The sequence below is a fragment of the Neopelma chrysocephalum genome, unplaced genomic scaffold (assembly GCF_003984885.1).
Source record: "Neopelma chrysocephalum unplaced genomic scaffold, ASM398488v2 Primary Assembly neopelma1_166, whole genome shotgun sequence".
Taxonomy (NCBI): Eukaryota; Metazoa; Chordata; class Aves; order Passeriformes; family Pipridae; genus Neopelma; species Neopelma chrysocephalum.
The window spans coordinates 885,259-902,216 of NW_020897828.1; the positions used below are offsets into that span (position 1 = coordinate 885,259).

The following is a 16,958-nucleotide window of genomic DNA, read 5'->3' on the forward strand; positions in this document are numbered from 1 at the left end:
CAAGGAGTTCATGCACTGTCTTGCCCAAGAATTTTTCCTTACAAGACAAATATCATAGGCACTCAATCCTTTGATTCCCATCTGGAATTCCATGTATCCTTACTCTCTGCTCCTGCATGACACTGAAAATGTTAAGTCTGCACTGTACCTTGTTGGCACTTCTCGTGCCCCTCTGACAGAGCCATGGCAGACTGTGCAGCGTGGGAAGTCAGGTCAGGAGAGCTTCACCCAAAAGTCCCTGATTTTCTTTGGCTGACAAGTAAAAGAGTGATTTGGAGGCCATACTTTTATCATCACTTTAAACCCATGAATGTTGCAACAGCATCATAATAATTTGAGGTTAAATCCAGTCTGAGACAGGACACCAGGTCTCAAGATATTGTAGGACTGGGCAACTGCTCATTTGTCTGATATAAAGGAAATATTTTTTTAAAAAAGCCCAAAACCCCAACTCCATTAGAAAAGGAGAGTTCACAGCTTCTGTTTTACATCCTCAGCTGATGAAAGAGCTCACAAACAGTACAAAACATTATAAAGTAGCATTTTAAATACCCCTTTTTACTGGTTGAAGTTATGCTTCACATAACAATTTACATTTCATCTTGCATCACGCTGTCATCCATTGTTTGCTCTTTATGTACATATAATTTAAAGTATGAGGAGCAGAATTTCTTGCTTTTTATGCATTCAGGAAGCCAATAACATCTCACACAGGTGGGCAAAGGTAGCAAAGTTTCTTCTTTTCCTCTGAGGTTGTGGAAGGTTTGGGTTCTTTGCCATAGAAGAGGCACTGTCAGAAACAGCCCACGGATTCAAACCTCTGCAGAAATCACTCTATTCTTCAAAAAAACCCAAAAATATGAACTTCACTGTGTTAAGAGAGATGAAATATCAGTCCTGCCTTTCTGAGCTGGCAATTCTTGTTTACCCAGCAATCCCAAGAGGGAATACAACCACAGTCTGCCCTTAAAGGCAACTTCTGTCCTGAAATGAAACACTGTGTTTGCTTTTTTCTTGCTTTGTTTTGTTGTTTGCTTCTTTCCTTGCTTTGTTTTGTGGTTTGGTTTTGGTTTGGGGTTGTTTTTTTTTAAAGCAGCAAATCTTATTCTGCTGTCAGTCTGCTTTCAGACACACACCTGCTAAAGTCAGGAAAAAAAGTGTGTTCTAATGCTTTATTTTCCCCCAAGTTAATCTGCTAGAACTCATTCTGTCAGACAGGATGGGATTCCTTCTTTATCTGCCATCAAAAAGCAAATTTCTTAGAGGTGTTCAAACTTTCCTAAAATATCCCATTTTGATAAAACAGATGAGTGGAAAAATTTTCTTAGTTTCTAGAACTTCACAGGGTGTGTGCATGTGATCATTAGAGAAAGGGAAAAGTACAAAACTTGTGAGAAAAATTTCATACAGAGTCTAAAGTTCATTGATAACAGCACAAAAGATTAAATTTTTCAATAAAATGCCTGGAAAATGGGATGGAATTTTTTACTCCATCCTATTGAGAAGAAGATTCACACTTTTATCTTCAGTAGTCCTGGTCATTTCTTTTAAGAATAGTAAACCAAGCTCAAAAACTTTTAACCTTCTTCTTATGTATTGTATTTAATACTTTCACTTTGAAAGGCCATTCTGGTCTCCTGTATATCATCATTAGTAAAAAAGTATTTAATAATATGCGAGACCAAAGCATTAGTGTTTAAAATCAGAACTTTTTATTAGTCTAAGAAATCCAACCTTCCACCTCCAGGGCTCAAACTGATCTTTCCCAACAGTTCATCCCTGATAAACTGTAAGTTCTGTAGCAGAAGGAGGTGTTTTGAGGTCACATTTATAAAGCAACATGGACACAAATTCCTGATGATTTTCAGAGTGCTGTGCTTTCCTTTGATAATTAATGCCATGCAAAAAATTGCCATACAGGACCCTTTTTTTTAATTATTTTTTTAAACTGACATTCTCTTGCTACTTCTTTCTTCCTTCCTTCCTTCCTTTTTTTCCTTTCATAGCAGTGCAGGAATCTGATGCTGGATATTGTCAGCGTGGCTTAGGGCATTAACCTCACCCAGATTCAAGACACAACCTTAAACCTTTCTTTTAATACTAAACGCTCTAAGGGGTGTATGAATACAGTTGTGAAGCTTTATCTGTTTGTTTCATGAATTCCAAGGTTTCCCATTACTGTGAAATGTGAGTGGGGTTTTTTAATAGAAGTCTGGATTTCTGAAGTGCAGGTAGTGGTTTATTTGGTATGGAAAATATTCTTCGGGTTTTTGCACCGGATGGAAGCCAATACTGGGATAAGATACTTACTGAGGAGTCAGTCCTATGAGGAGTGGCTGAGGGGGGGCTCAGCCTGGAGCAAAGGAGGCTCAGGGGGGACCTTCTGGCTCTGCAACCCCCTGACAGGAGGGGGGAGCCGGGGGGGGTCGGGCTCTGCTGCCAGGGAACAAGGGACAGGAGGAGAGGAAACGGCCTCAGGTTGTGCCAGGGGAGGCTCAGGTTGCCCAGGAGGAGGAATTTGTTGCTGGAAAGGGTGTTCAGGCCTTGGAAGGGGCTGCCCAGGGAGGTTTGGAGACCCCAGCCCTGGAGGTGCCCGAGGAAGGACTGGATGAGGCACTCAGTGCTCTGGGGTGGGGGACAAGGTGGGCATTGGGCACAGGGTGGACTCTCTGGGCTGGGAGATCTTTCCCAACCCAGATGATTCCATGATTCTGAGATAGATGTGGACAGAGTTCACCTCCTCTCAAGTCATGAGATGATCCTACTCTCTTACAAAAAGCAGGAGTAGCATTTGAGACAACCTGGCACCTCTGCAGCAGGATCTGCTCGTGTCAGAGGCAACCAGCGCTGGAAAATCACATCTATCCTGTCTAATCACACCTGGCAGGGACCATTCTCACACCATCTCAGCCTGTGGCTTTCCCCAGTGCTGGTTTTTAGCATAGACTCAGCCAAAGAGAGAAGCCACCACACTGGATCCTGTCCCCAGACATTCCAGAGGCCACTGCAGGTCACCCTGCCCAGAAACCTGCACCTTGTCCCAGAGCTGACATGGACAGAGGGCACTTCTGTGTGGTTGCTGCCCATTAAAGTCATACTTTGGTGGAAATTCTCTCTCCTCCTGAGGTTTTGGGGGAAAAGGGACCCACTCTCGTAGCCCTGACACAGGTGGAGGGGTGGAGAGCTGGGACTCTGGCTGAGGCACATTTTGGGCGTTGGATTTTCACCAAATTCAAGGGTTCTTGTTCGACCAAGCCTTCTGTCCTGGTTACAACAGCTACAACAAGTGTCTGAGGTGGAAAAAGAAATTCATATGGAAAAAAAATTGCGAAATATAAGTGAGAAAACCCAGCAGGTTTGACTGGGAGTCCCTCGTGTCTCAAATAAATGAAGCAGCACTTCAGCTCAGTTCAGCTCAGTGTCAGCCCAGTACCACACACACACTCCAGCTCCTGTATGAAATCTATTTATTTCTAAATAAGTGCTTTCTTTCCTGCAGCCAAACTGTTTTGTGGGTTTATCTTTTGTCAGGAAGGCCTAACACACTTGCAAATTTTAACAGAGGGTGAGAAACAGAGCAGGATTTCCTCCTCCATTATCACTTTGATTGAATGATTTCGATTACTCCAGCAAGATACACACATAGACACAGAAATAAATACAAGTTTCACGCTTCATAGTTGTCAAAATTGAGGAATTACAAGAAAAAAAGGTGCAGGAGTGAAGCACAACCCCTAGATAAAATCAAAATATGTAATGGAGTCATGTCCTCCCCTCACATTGCCACTTGCACTCAAGTGTATTAGTATTTTATATATATATACATATATATATGTTTGTTTTTCATTTTGTCTGTTCCCCCAGGAGAAGCCCAAAAGAGAAACAGAGATGGCCAAATTGACAGAGTCGATGAGTGAGTACAAATAGGAAGTTCAACCACTTTCTTTTTCCATCTGTCCCCCTCCCTCACATGATGCCACAAAACCAGACAAGCAGTGCTTGCATCCAGGGATCTCATTCAGCCCTGTCTTCACTCTTAATTCATCATAAATCATCCCACTCCTTAAAAAAAATACCCAAAAGAAAATAGGAATCCCCAGAACAAGGGCTGCTATTTTCTTCATGCACTGCTTGAATCACCCGTATTTGGATTTAAATCCAGCAAAGAGGCTGCTGCAGGTTTGACTTGGTGAGTCTGAGCTTTATTTAAGCAGAATTTAACTATTTTGGGTTTAATAAGTGCCTAATTTACTCGATTCAGGTCAGTGCATGTGTTCCTTCGCAAGCTCACAAGAGGTCACACTAAATGCAGTGCAATTATCCAGGATTGTTGCCCGTGCAAGACTCATCCAACAGGAGTAATGCTCAGAGATGTATCTGGGAAGCTTTTCCTTGATTTCTCTGGTTTGTAAGAGGTGTGTGTGTGCTGTCTTAGATATGTGACCAACAAGAGGCATTTTCTGCTTTTGCCATAATATAGGATCTAGATTATGGAGTGGTGCCTGTAAGGACTTGTAGCTGAGAGGTTCAGACTGGATAATCTATTTGTGGGTGAAACTGGGAGACAATTCAGGATGAAATGCTGGCAAACCACTCTCTCTTTCCAAAAACTGATGTAGCTCCACAGACTCTGCAAGCTTAAAAAACTGACTTCAAAAGGGAGAAATCTCTTACTCCGCCTAACCAGAGCCTGTAGAAATACAGAAACATGGATATTCATGACTCATTTATATGAGAAAGTTGTTTGCAGGGGTTTTTTTTCTGTTTGTGTTCAGAAGGTCTGTTCATAGGGCGGCACGTCCCTGCCTTTTTACTCTTCCAAATCACTTTATTTCCTTTGAAATCATTCCCTGTAGAGTTATATTGGATATTGAGAAGAAATTCTTGGCTGTGAGGGTGGGGAGGCCCTGGCCCAGGTTGCCCAGAGAAGCTGTGGCTGCCCCTGGATCCCTGCAAGTGTCCAAGGCCAGGTTGGATAAACTTGGAGCAACCTGGGCTAGTGGAAGGTTCCCTGGAAAAAGATCCCAAATCCCAGAGAAACTCTGTGCTGTAAGGATGGTAATTTTGCTCCAGTAATGTCTGTGGACGTACAATGTCACCCTTGGAAGCATTCTGTGACCTCAGCTGGTGTTCCTGCATGTTGGATAATTATGGGAGAGGGATGGAACAAAGGAGGAGCCTGTTATCCCAGGGGGAAGAAGATAAATCCTATCTCCCCTGTGCATTAGGTACTTGCTGGACTTTTCCCAAACTTCCTGAAACAAGGTGAAGGAAAAAAACGTGTTAGGGCAAAACAAGCAGACCCTGAATGCTCTGAAGTGTTTGAGCAGTGACCTCCTCAACACTTTATAACTGATTGGGAACACAAGCCCAAAAATGCAGTTCCTTTAGGATGCCTGTTTGTCTTGCCAGTTGCTTTTATCTGACTTTTTAAAGACAGAATGCTGCTTAAAAGGGTTTATTGCTGCCTTGTGTGAGGAGTTGTTCATACTTCATGAAAGCCTTTTATGAAATTTTCAGATGATTTCGTGGCATTTTGAAATATTTTTTCATGAATCACAAACAGCCTTGCAAGGTGGAAAGGAAATTCTCAGTGAGTGTAACACAGTGCCCATTTTAAAGGTAATGCAGACTAAAATGAGATAAATGGAATGGGAAAGCAACAAGCTGGAATAGAGTGAGCATCTGGTTTGGACTGCAGGGCCTTTTTCTTGGAACTGAGTAAATAAAGAAGGGCATTCAAGGCCTTAGAGGGTTTCAAAGCCCTCAAGAAATGGCTTGGTCATGGTACCAATATAACAGAATTATTATTTGCTGTTCTGTTTCACCCAAGGGCTGTGTTTGTCTCTTCCCTCTGTTCAAATCTCTGCACAGCTCCAGAAAAAAAAAAAATCAATCACCTTCCCTGCACTGCTCTATCTTTTTCTCTCTCTCAAAATGCTCTGATGAAGTTCCCAACCACTGCTCTCTGCCCTTTCTCCTCCATAAAGATTTTCTGGATGTTTCTGCAGCAAGAAAACCCACACACACACACCTGAGGTTCACGTCACACTAAGAGGAAAACTGAGAGAACACTTGATGCAGAGGTTGTTCAAAGTCTGGTTTGTTTTTTTTTTGCCAGCAGGGATAAAACTCTGTATTTTTGTCACATTTTGCATTTCCATTCTCAGAGGATCTGTCACATCAGTAAGGAAACAATAGTATTCATATTTTCTGTCCTATTTCTGTAGGAGCTTTATGGTGATGGAAAGAGGTATCGTGACAGAGCCCTTTACTAGAGGGATCTGTTTTCCTTGGAAGTTACTAAAAAAAATAAAAGTGAGAGGGAGAATCATTTTTATACAACAGTTAAAGTGCAAACTAGAAAGGAACATTGAGCTAAATTTTTCAGGATAGTCCCTTAGAGCTGATACAGAAGCAGAAATTAATACCAAATAAGACCAGCCTTTGCCCCGAGTTATTATTTCACAACACTTGCACAGAATTAATAGAAAGCCACCATAATTACACCGAGCCCCAGGGAACTGTCCAAGAATTCCTTCATAATGCCTTAAAATCCATATGCATTTTGAAATTTCTTTGTAGCCTCAGTTAGGCAGTTTGCCTCATATCACCCCAGAATACTCCAAAGCTGAGCATGTAAACAAAACCAGGAACCAAATAATTTTCCCTGTGACTTTTATTCTCTTCCTGTTGTTCCTTTCTTTCCCTGTTGTTCTCATGCTCCCCATGCCCTAGGGATCATTTTTAACCCAAATGAGGCCATCACCTGCAAATAGCTAAAGCACAGCAAGAAAGGCAGGAGAGCAAATATTAAGCAGTCCAGGAAGGTATCAAATGTTCATCCTGGTGTATTTGCCCAAGAGGAAAAATTAGATATTCAGAGAAACATCCTCTACCCTTCAGAATACCTTGTGGAATGAGAATTACTACAGGACATGCAGTGAGTAGCCAAATATGATGAAGCTATGGTGGTATCTTAGAAAAGTCATTTTGGGGCCCACTATGATTGAAAGGAATTTCCTCTCTGGTTCCAGAAGCTTCTCCTCCTGTTTCCCAGCTAGTCATGGTGTGCAGCCTGTTCCTGAGCTGTCTGGACTGAAAACAAGCTGTCTGCAGCCCCTAATTGGCATCCCTGGGATGTCTCACTCAGGGATGTCTGGTTGTTTCTTTGGCAATATGATGACTTGGGCAGCACCTGCAAAGTTCTCCTCAGGGACTTGATATTCCTAAAGGCCCTGTCAGTGATGTGAAGACAAAGTGAGAATGTGAGTGAATCCCTTCCCTTTCATCCTCAGACTGAGTTTTGAGGTCTCAAGGTCACCCATGTACAGATGAGTTTGTACAAATCTGTTAATGGAACTAGAAAAGTCATTTTGGAGTCCACTGTGATTGAAAGGAATTTCCTTTCTGACTCCATTGATTTCTCCTCCTGTTTCCCAGTTAGTCATGATGTGCAACCTGTTCCTGAGCTGTCTGGAGTGAAAACAAGCTGTCTGCAGCCCCTAATTGGCATCCCTGGGATGTCTCACTCAGGGATGTCTGGTTGTTTCTTTGGCAATATGATGACTTGGGCAGCACCTGCAAAGTTCTCCTCAGGGTCTTGATATTCCTAAAAGCCCTGTCAGAGATGTGAAGACAAAGTGAGAATGTGAGTGAATCCCTTCCCTTTCATCCCCAGACTGAGCTTTGAGGTCTCCAGGTGGCCCAAGTTTGTACAAACTCTTAAAGGGATCTAAAAAAGTCATTTTGGCATCTGCGGTGATTGAAAGGAATTTCCTCTCTAGTTCCATGAGTTTCTCCTCCTGTTTCCCAGTTAGTCATGGTGTGCAGCCTGTTCCTGAGCTGTCTGGACTGAAAACAAGCTGTCTGAAGCCCCTAATTGGTATCTGGGATGTCTCACTCATGTCAGGGATGTTTGGCAATATGATGACTTGGGCAGCACCTGTGAAGTTCTCCTCAGGGTCTTGATATTCCTAAAAGTCCTGTGCACAAAGATGTGCTCTTTGCTAAAGACAAAGTGAGAATAGGACTGACTTCCTTCCCTTTCATCCCCAGACTGAGGTCTGAGGTCTCGGGGTCACCCAAGTTTGTACAAACCCTTTAATGGAACGAGGGAGTCGAAGTTCCCGGCCCTGGATTACGCAGGAGGATGGATCTCGTGTGCCCTGCCAGGGCTGGAGCACAATCAATGTGTGACATGAGCACAGTGAACCTACCCCAGGCTAGAATTGACAGTGGGCATGGCTGGCTGCCTCCCAGCATTTAACCAGAGGAGTGACAGCCAATTAAGATGTTCCCAGGCAGTCGGGGCACATCAGGAACATCAGGCACATCATGTTTGCTCTGCTCCCCACTCACTCCACACGATACACCTGCAGGAGGAACAGCCAGAGGCAGGAGAGTTGCTTTAAAATAAGGATGTTCCCTCATTTGTTACAAAAATCTCTACTCCAAATGCCTGCAAATTTATTTCCGGAGACAGTGATGCAACAAATCCTGAGACCTCAGATGACTCCAGACAAAACCTGCTGAATTATGGATAGCACGAATTTTACTCCAGGGGGGGTAAAAAGAATATAAGCTGACCTGAAAGAATTTCAGGAGCAGAAAAAGCCCAGGAAAGGGCTGGTTTGTGATGGAGTGCTTTTCCCTAAAGGTTTCTTTTTCTTGTCTCCAGTGTCTGAGTCTGAATTGTCCCTATTGCTCTCTCATACTTGCAGGGAGGGTTTATAGAGAGAAAAGTGTTTCTGCTTTGAGTTATTTAAAAGTCACAGCGTTTTCAGATTTGCATGTGCCAGGGTAGTCTGGAATTTTTTTAACAGCTCTAATTATTTTGAATTAGTGTTTAATGACATGTAAGAAAAACATACAGTATGTTACAGTAAAAACATATCCAACATAGTCTCTCTTGCTACAGGACATTGGAGCATTTCTACTTCAACCTTTTTTCCCCTGGTAGAGTTTTCATCTTTCTTTTTGTTCAGTATCCTGGGATGCATCAAAAGCAGTGTGGGCAGCAGGGCAGGGAGGGATTCTGCCCCTCTGCCCCTCAAGTAAGACCCCCCTGCAGAGCTGCTCCAGCCCTGGGGAACAGCCCAGCAAGGACATGGAGCTGCTGGAGAGAGTCCAGAGGAGGCCCCAAGAGGATCCCAGGGCTGGAGCAGCTCTGCTGGGAGGAAAGGCTAGGAGAGCTGGGATTGTTGAGCCTGGAGAAGAGAAACTTTGGGGTGACCTGATTGTGGCCTTGCAGGACCTGAAGGAGCTCCAAGAAAGATGGAGAGAGACTGTTTCCAAAGGATGGAGTGCCAGGACAAGGGGGAATGGCTTCAAAGTGACAGAGAGTAGGGTCAGATGGGATATTGGGAAGGAATTCTTGGCTGTGAGGGTGGGGAGGCTCTGACACAGGTTTCCCAGAGAAGCTGTGGCTGTCCCTGGATCCCTGGAAGTGTCCAAGGCCAGGTTGGACAGGGCTTGGAGCAACCTGGTCTGGTGGAAGGTGTCCCTGCCCATAGCAGGGGGTGACACTGGATAATCTTTAAAGACCCTTCCAACCCAAACCATTTTCTCATTCTATGTTTCTGACCCTTTTATTCTCCCATCTGGAGCATAAACACTGTCTTGTGTGAACACAACACGAGTTGTGCGTGCACAGAATCAGGACTTTGAAGAACTGATGCTAAAGCCTGAGTTTCCACCTCAATCTAAAACTCTGATTCTTCACTCTCAGAAAGCATTTCTGAGGACAAACATCCAGTTCAACATTTTACACTGATACCAAGAACCATCCCTGTGTTACAAAGACCAGACCCTGACAACGCAAAATTCAAGAGCAGAAACTGCAGAGCATTCAGAAAACTCATCAAAAAAGACATTTTGTCCTGCTTGGGGAAGTCAGAGACATTTGTTTCCGGGACACCCAGTTATCCTTTGTATTTAGCCTTTTTCATGAGGGTGTGTTAAGGGTAGAGTAGGAAGGCTGGATTTTCCACAATATGCATTTTCATCATCTCTGTTGTGACAGTTATTTCTGGAGAAGTGGTTTTGTAGCAAATATTAAGCCATAGAGATGTTTTATTAAGTGATACATCTAATTATTGCTGATTCAATACAGTACATAGAGGTTGATAAAATTAATTTCAAACTTAAGTCCTGAAATCTTTGGTCAAATTTTAATTATAAGTAACCAGAATGTGTATGATTATTATTATTATAATTAATAATTAATAATTATATAATTTTCATGTTATTTTAGCAGAAATTAGCTGATGCATATAATCCAAAGAACAGAAGGAACACTGCTATTATTAAATAAAAAACCAGTCAATTCTTGATGGCAAAGGTCAAGTTTTGAGAGGATAATGAAATTCTAAACCAGGAGTTCATTATACAAGAAATCAAGAAGTTTTATAGTTTTAGTTTCACTAGCAGGGGCTTAGGAGAGCTGTGAACTCATATATGCAATAATTAACAAAAGAAACCTGTTTTAATCAGAAAGTTGACTGACAGTATTTCCAGTCCTCAGTATTTAGCAACATGAAGAGTTTTTGCTTGACATTCTCTGAGCTTTTAAGGGTCTTATCTTTAACTTCTCTCTGCAAGTGTGAGGGACAGAGATGATGTTTTTTTTCCCAAATGAAAACCAAGACTTTCCTATAATCATGGGATTCTAGAAGCTTGGATTTTTCAAAAACATATTAAATTTTGATAGCACTGCTAATATGACTTTGCTAAGCTAAAATCTTGGCGAAAATTAAACTCAAAATATCAGGGATGAGATAACCAAGAGCTGAATTACGAATGAAGTAAAAGTTTCTGGGTTTCTAGTCAGGAACAGTGATTGCATATGGGCTACATTGGACTGCTGCTTATTACTTACACCTTTATATGTATTTTCCCTTTTTTTTATTAACTCCAGATAGTCCTTTTCTAAATCACCCACCTCTAAAACGAGAGCTACAATTAATTTGACACGATTTCAGAATTCTCAGTGCCTTTCCTTTGCGTTCCTGTGCCCCACGGCACAGCCAAGTTGGGTTTTTCAGCCACATCTTTGCCAGGGAACACTCATTTTCCACTCTGAATCTAAGTGGTCTGGGCACAAAGCTATTAGATAAAACACTTTCACACTTTCCATGACACTGTTCTCCACTGTCCTATTGCAGTAACATCTTTGGGCAAATTATGACTCTGGGTGAGATTTGGTGTGAGGTACATTTAGGTGTAAGTTGGTTTTCAGTGGGAGAAATACTTGTCCAGTGTTTTTGGAAATCATAAGGTTTAGTTTAAGCGTGTGCAGAAATTTAATTTTGGAAGCAGAAGTCACTTCAGATTTCCAGCATCAGTTTTTGAGGATCTTAGAATGGGACTGAGTTGCCAAAAGTGGTTAAAGCCTTTTTTGAGGCAACATTTTCTCATCATAGGCAAATAATATGCATGTGTTCAATTCTGGTTCTGGCCACCTTTACTGCCTATCCCTGGAAGTGTTCAAGGTTGGATGGAGCTCTGAGCAACCTGGGATAGTGGAAGGTGTCCCTGCCCATGGCAGGAACTGGATGATCTTTAAGATCCCTTCCAATCCAAACCATTCCGTGATTCTATCTGGGGCTTGGTTTCACAATTTTAATGTTCTTCTAAAGCAAAGCTTTTCCTACACTTATTTAACACACATTTAAACCTTCCAAAGGTGCCAAACAGCAACAGACTTCAGGTGGAAAAGTGAGCAGTGCTGAAAGAAAAGGCCAGACTGTACATGTTTAAAAAGCAGGAAGTTCACATTCACTCAATATAAAGAAGTGATTAAAAATGTCTAATCAATTGTCTTCACAGAGAGCAGATGAGTTGAATTAAATGCTGAAGAACAGGATCAATGTTTCTGAAAGCTGTAGAAAACTGTCTGACCTGGATCAGCCTTATTGAGCCATCAAGCAGATAAGAGACCATAATGGATTTTAGTTCTGGGAAATGAGCATAATGTGATGAATAGCAAAGAATGGTGGTCAATGGTTAAGGGACAAACAATCCAGAAAAAAATAGGTATCTGAGATGTACAAGAACAGCTGTTAAACAGGTAGTACCATAAAATATTGGATTTTTAAACCCTTAGACTTTGAAAATTAGTTACAAAGGCATCCAGGATCAATGAATGGAAAATATTGTAGAACATGGTGAGATAAACTATTTAATGTGTAAGAGAAGCACCTCAGTTCATTGGAAAAAGGGCCCAGTTGATTATCCAGTATAAACAATGAGGGAAAAGTCTTAGCATGGTGTTTTTGACAGATGTCTTTTAAAAGCCTCATAATCTGGTGTTAAATTAATCCCTAAAGTCAGACTATGTTCTCCCTGTATTTTTCACCTGCCTCCATTGCTCCTCAAACACCTGACAGGGGATAACAGGGACAATATTAACGATATTAAAGGCAAATAATGCCTACAAGAGTGTGCACAGAACACACTAATTCAAAGTGTATTATTGCTGAACGACTGCCCATACTCACAGCTCAGGCTCTTCTAACTTTATTTACCACTATTCCTTTTACCATTAAATATCTTGAACTACATGGAGGAGAAAACCAAAAAGACTCCAGAGAGAGTCATTGCCAGGAGTGAGAGAGCTGTTAAAATATAAACCTGTAGGATCTGTCCTCCTCTGAGTGAGGGCAGCGCTATTTTCAGACACAGGGATAGCAGTGATTGTGCAATGGGGCTGTTCTGCACCTCACCATCAGTCAATCCCAGATTTCAGCATCACTCCCTTTGCTCTTTCTGCCCAGGAATATCCCACAGGCATCTCTCTCCCTGCAGGAAAGGGAGGACACAGTTGTTTTCACCTGCTGATCCTCGCTGTTACCACTGCACTGCATGAAATTCTGACATATAATGAGAGATTTCTCCTTCTTCCAATTATCATCGCTCTTGTAAATCATTCCCCTGTCTCCCTTCTTCCAATATTTACCAAACTTTCAGAACCTTCCTCAAATCACCTCATTAGATTTTAAAACCCACATCAGCATCCAGGACAACCTCCAGTCCTGGTTGTTCTTTGCTGAACTCCTGCCACTTTGTCATCTTTATGCTTCATAAGTACATTCCTTAATCCACATACCTATCAGAAAAGTAATGGAAAACCGAAAAGTTCATTCAAAATAAAATCCTGTGCTTCTTCAGGACAAACAAAGATAATTTCACCCCAGCTGATGGAATAGCACCTTGGATAAGTGCATTTCCCTTTACCTTTCCTGACAGCACTGATTGTGAAGAGGGAAAATGGCAAAAGACAGAAAACAAATAACCTTAATGCCATCACATCTGGTGAAATACTTTTCAGAGCCTATGAAATTCTTTACCACAATGTACCACAGAGTAAATAAAGGGTTTAAAATAATCCTGTCAGAGTCGGGCTGCTGGGTTACCAAACGTGCAGTTTGGTAACTCAGACATTAAAATGCAAGGAGGTAGAAGGAGAATAATAATTTCCTAACCAGGAAAGACTAGGGAAAAAGTTCTTTTGTGGATAGTTTCATAGAAGAACTTCAAAACAGTTTGCTGGAGTATTTCTTTCGTCATCACCACCACCAGCCCCACATTACGAGTGTCACTCAGCAGTCATAACTTTCCCTGTGTTCCTGTAGTTTTAAGGCTGGGGACCCTTTTAATCCAGTGTCCTGTGTCCACTTGAGCAGTAGGAAGAGTTTTAAGCATGGCTGTGATCCCGAGACCTTGAAGATCCCATCAAATTCCCAAAGGCAACCTGGCAGCTTACAGAGACAGAAAACCCATGATACACCTGAAGCTGAGAAGGGTCACTGGCCACTGTTCCAAGGGCTTTCCCTGAGCCAGCTGGGTTCTTCCTCACCAAGAAAGAATGGGGACTGCGTGGTGTGGCCAAAGATGCTGGAGACAGAACCCATGATACATTTGACTTTTATAAACACGGACTTTCTGCCTCATGTCCAACAAGTCAGTCAAATTTTAGTGGTGTGTGATAGGGCTCAGCCCTTGGGTGCAATATAATTGTTTTATGTGTGTCAGCAATAGTGTGGCAGCAGGATCAGGGAAGTGACTGTCCCTCTGTGTTGGCACTGCTGAGGCACCACCTCAAATCCTGGGGTCAATTTTGGGTCCCTCGTGACAAGAGAGACATGGAGGGACTGGAGCGTGTGCAGGGAAGGGAACGGAGCTGGGGAAGGGGCTGGAGCAGCAGGAGGGGCTGAGGGAGCTGGGGGGGCTCATCCTGAAGAAAAGGAGGCTCAGGGGGGACCTTCTGGCTCTGCAACCCCCTGACAGGAGGGGGGAGCCGGGAGGGGTCGGGCTCTGCTGCCAGGGAACAAGGGACAGGAGGAGAGGGAACGGCCTCAGGCTGTGCCAGGGGAGGCTCAGGTTGGATTCTGGGAAAAATTTGTTGCTGGAAAGGGTGGTGAGGCCTTGGCAGGGGCTGCCCAGGGAGGTTTGGAGTCCCCATCCCTGGAGGTGTCCCAGGAAGGCCTGGCCGTGGCACTCAGTGCTCTGGGCTGGGGGACAAGGTGGGGATGGGGCACAGGGTGGATCCATGGGCTGGGAGGGCTTTTCCAGCCTCAATGATTCCGTGATCAAGGAGGTCAGGTCTGATGCTCCTGCCTAACTCCAAATCTGCATCCATATCTTCACCCAGCTCACACTTTACTCCTGGAACAACATGAAGCCTCCATTCTCCTCCAGCTGATTGAGAATGACTGATGGGGAGATGATTGTGCTTCCAAATCATGACACTTTAAATTACCATTTTCGTTCATTCAAAGGAACTAAATCACAGAGTGATTGCCATTGTCTGACATATTTATCATTGTCAGGCTGAGCCTGCTCTCTCCACATCACGGGATTCCTCTGGTGCTCCCAGGAACCCACACAATGAAATCATGGCACGTGTCACGAAACATTTGCTCACCTACCTGCAAATCAAAAGGACAACAAATAGCAAGATTGCTTGTCCTTAAAAATGGCACATTTTCGTTGAGGTTAGAAAACCTATACTTTCACTTGACAGCTTTGGGAGGCAGTTTAAACATCTTGTTCTGCTCTGTGTTGTAGTATTGTTTGAATAGTTATTTTAATGACAGGCGAGGAATAATTTCCTCTGAAATCTGCTGAAACATAGGATGGAGTATTGGCACATTTTTTTAATTTTTCTTTTTTTTTAATTTTAATAGAACAGAACTATCTACAGACCTCCTGCTAATTTAGTTTGCTTCCTATGGCACGTTGCTCTTGCATGCAGCTGAGTGTCTTTTTGGTGATAACATTATTATTTAGGGGATTATTACTATTTTAAGGCACAAGTAACTCATGCTGCTGTACTAATTTGTGGGTGAATGTTGCATATTTTTAGTATCCATTCAATCATATGTGCTGGGCTGTAATGTTTCAAAGTGAAATCATGAAAAGCATGATGGAAAAACCCATTAAAGTGAACAGAAAAACTCCTGCTGTTTTTCTGCCTCCTGATTTTTACGAGGTGCCCATGATGGTAACCTGAAAAGGAAGGAGAGAGGCTCATGAAATCATTTAAATCACTTATTTGTTATTATTAATAATTTTGAACTATTAGATCCCTGCATTGGTCAGGTATAACAGGGAATAACAGGCTGCCCAGAGAAGTTGTGGATGCCCCATCCCTGGAAATGTTTGAGGCCAGGTGGGATCAGGGTGTGAACAACAAACTCTCCCATGAAACATTTCACTCCTGAAGGCTCCTCTTTTGGACACCCCAATTCTGATCAAACCCTTCTCTTCTCCCTCCTTCCCATCTCCACCTCCAAATCCTTGACAAAAGTTCTTAAAGATCCACATCTTCCCACTCAACAGCAGAAGGCCTGGAAATGCTCCTTAAATTCCATAGAAATTGGGCAGTGGATTAAATTTTTTTGAAGTTTTCGTAGTGAGGGAGTGATAAACAGACTCCATAATAATATTTGGCTAAGAAAACTAGAGTAAAAATACAAGGCCTCTCATTAAACTTGATAAAGGCCTTTCTAGTAACTTTTGCAGTGCAATTCTCATTTTTCCATGGTTGTAGCAAACAAATTTAATAATTTAAGAATAAGAGGAGGCCAAAAAGTAACCAAATAACACAAAATATATAAGGCACCAACTAAAAGGAGTGCTGGGAATGTGTATTTCTAACTTCAGTGGTGCCATGAGATGATGGTTTTTGATTTTAAGAAACTCTTTTCAAACTTCCACAGGAACAGAATAGAAGCAAACCACCATGACAAAACCAATGTGTTGTTTTTTAAGAAAAATAAAATATATTGAGAAGGGGGCTGGGGGAAACTCATTTTTATCAAGAGATTATAATTTTAAATTGAGTCTGCATTGTGTGTTACTATAGAAACTCCCATTTTGTGCCATGTTTGTGGGGAAAAAGTCAAAAGTTGCATTTTAATGAAGGCAGATCACACATTGGCTTCCTCAGAAAAGCAAAATAAAAGAGAAGTTTCTCTCAGAAATTGAATAATTACCCAAATTAAGGCGAGCTAATTAAGGTCACCAGGAAGGGATATTCAATCCTGAAGTGACAATATGTTGGGTTCGTTTTTCCAGGCTGGTCTGTGCCTTACAGATTATGTATTAGATACTGCAGGAGTCTGATGGATTGAGAGGCTGGTTGCCATGGCAATATTTGCTGCTTTGCTGGTATTCCCTACAGAAAGTAAAGGATTTTTTTTTCCCTACTCAGTTAGACAAATTGTCTATATATAGCCCTGGATGAGGAGAACTGAAACAGCAGAATCTGGGTGGGGAGCTCGGGGGAAGGAGTGACATTTATAAGGCTGGAGGAATCACAATAGGACTTGTGTTGGTGAGGGGGGCTGTGGAAAGAGGGAAAAGGAGAAAGGAAGAGGGAAGGAAGGGAGAAAGAGAGAAAGAAAGAGAGAAAGAGAAAGAGAAAGAGAAAGAGAAAGAGAAAGAGAAAGAGA

General features: G+C 42.4%; 1 protein-coding gene across 1 annotated transcript in view; it reads left to right on the forward strand.

Annotated features, from left to right (window-relative positions):
- Positions 1 to 3,863: 3,863 nt before the first annotated feature.
- The window catches only part of KCNJ6 (potassium voltage-gated channel subfamily J member 6), a 111,045-nt gene continuing 97,950 nt past the window's right edge, over positions 3,864 to 16,958 (forward strand). The window contains exon 1 of the mRNA XM_027701734.1: positions 3,864 to 3,913. Coding sequence (XP_027557535.1) covers positions 3,889 to 3,913 — 25 coding nt within the window. The 5' untranslated portion in view covers positions 3,864 to 3,888. The remainder of the gene's footprint in view (positions 3,914 to 16,958) is intronic.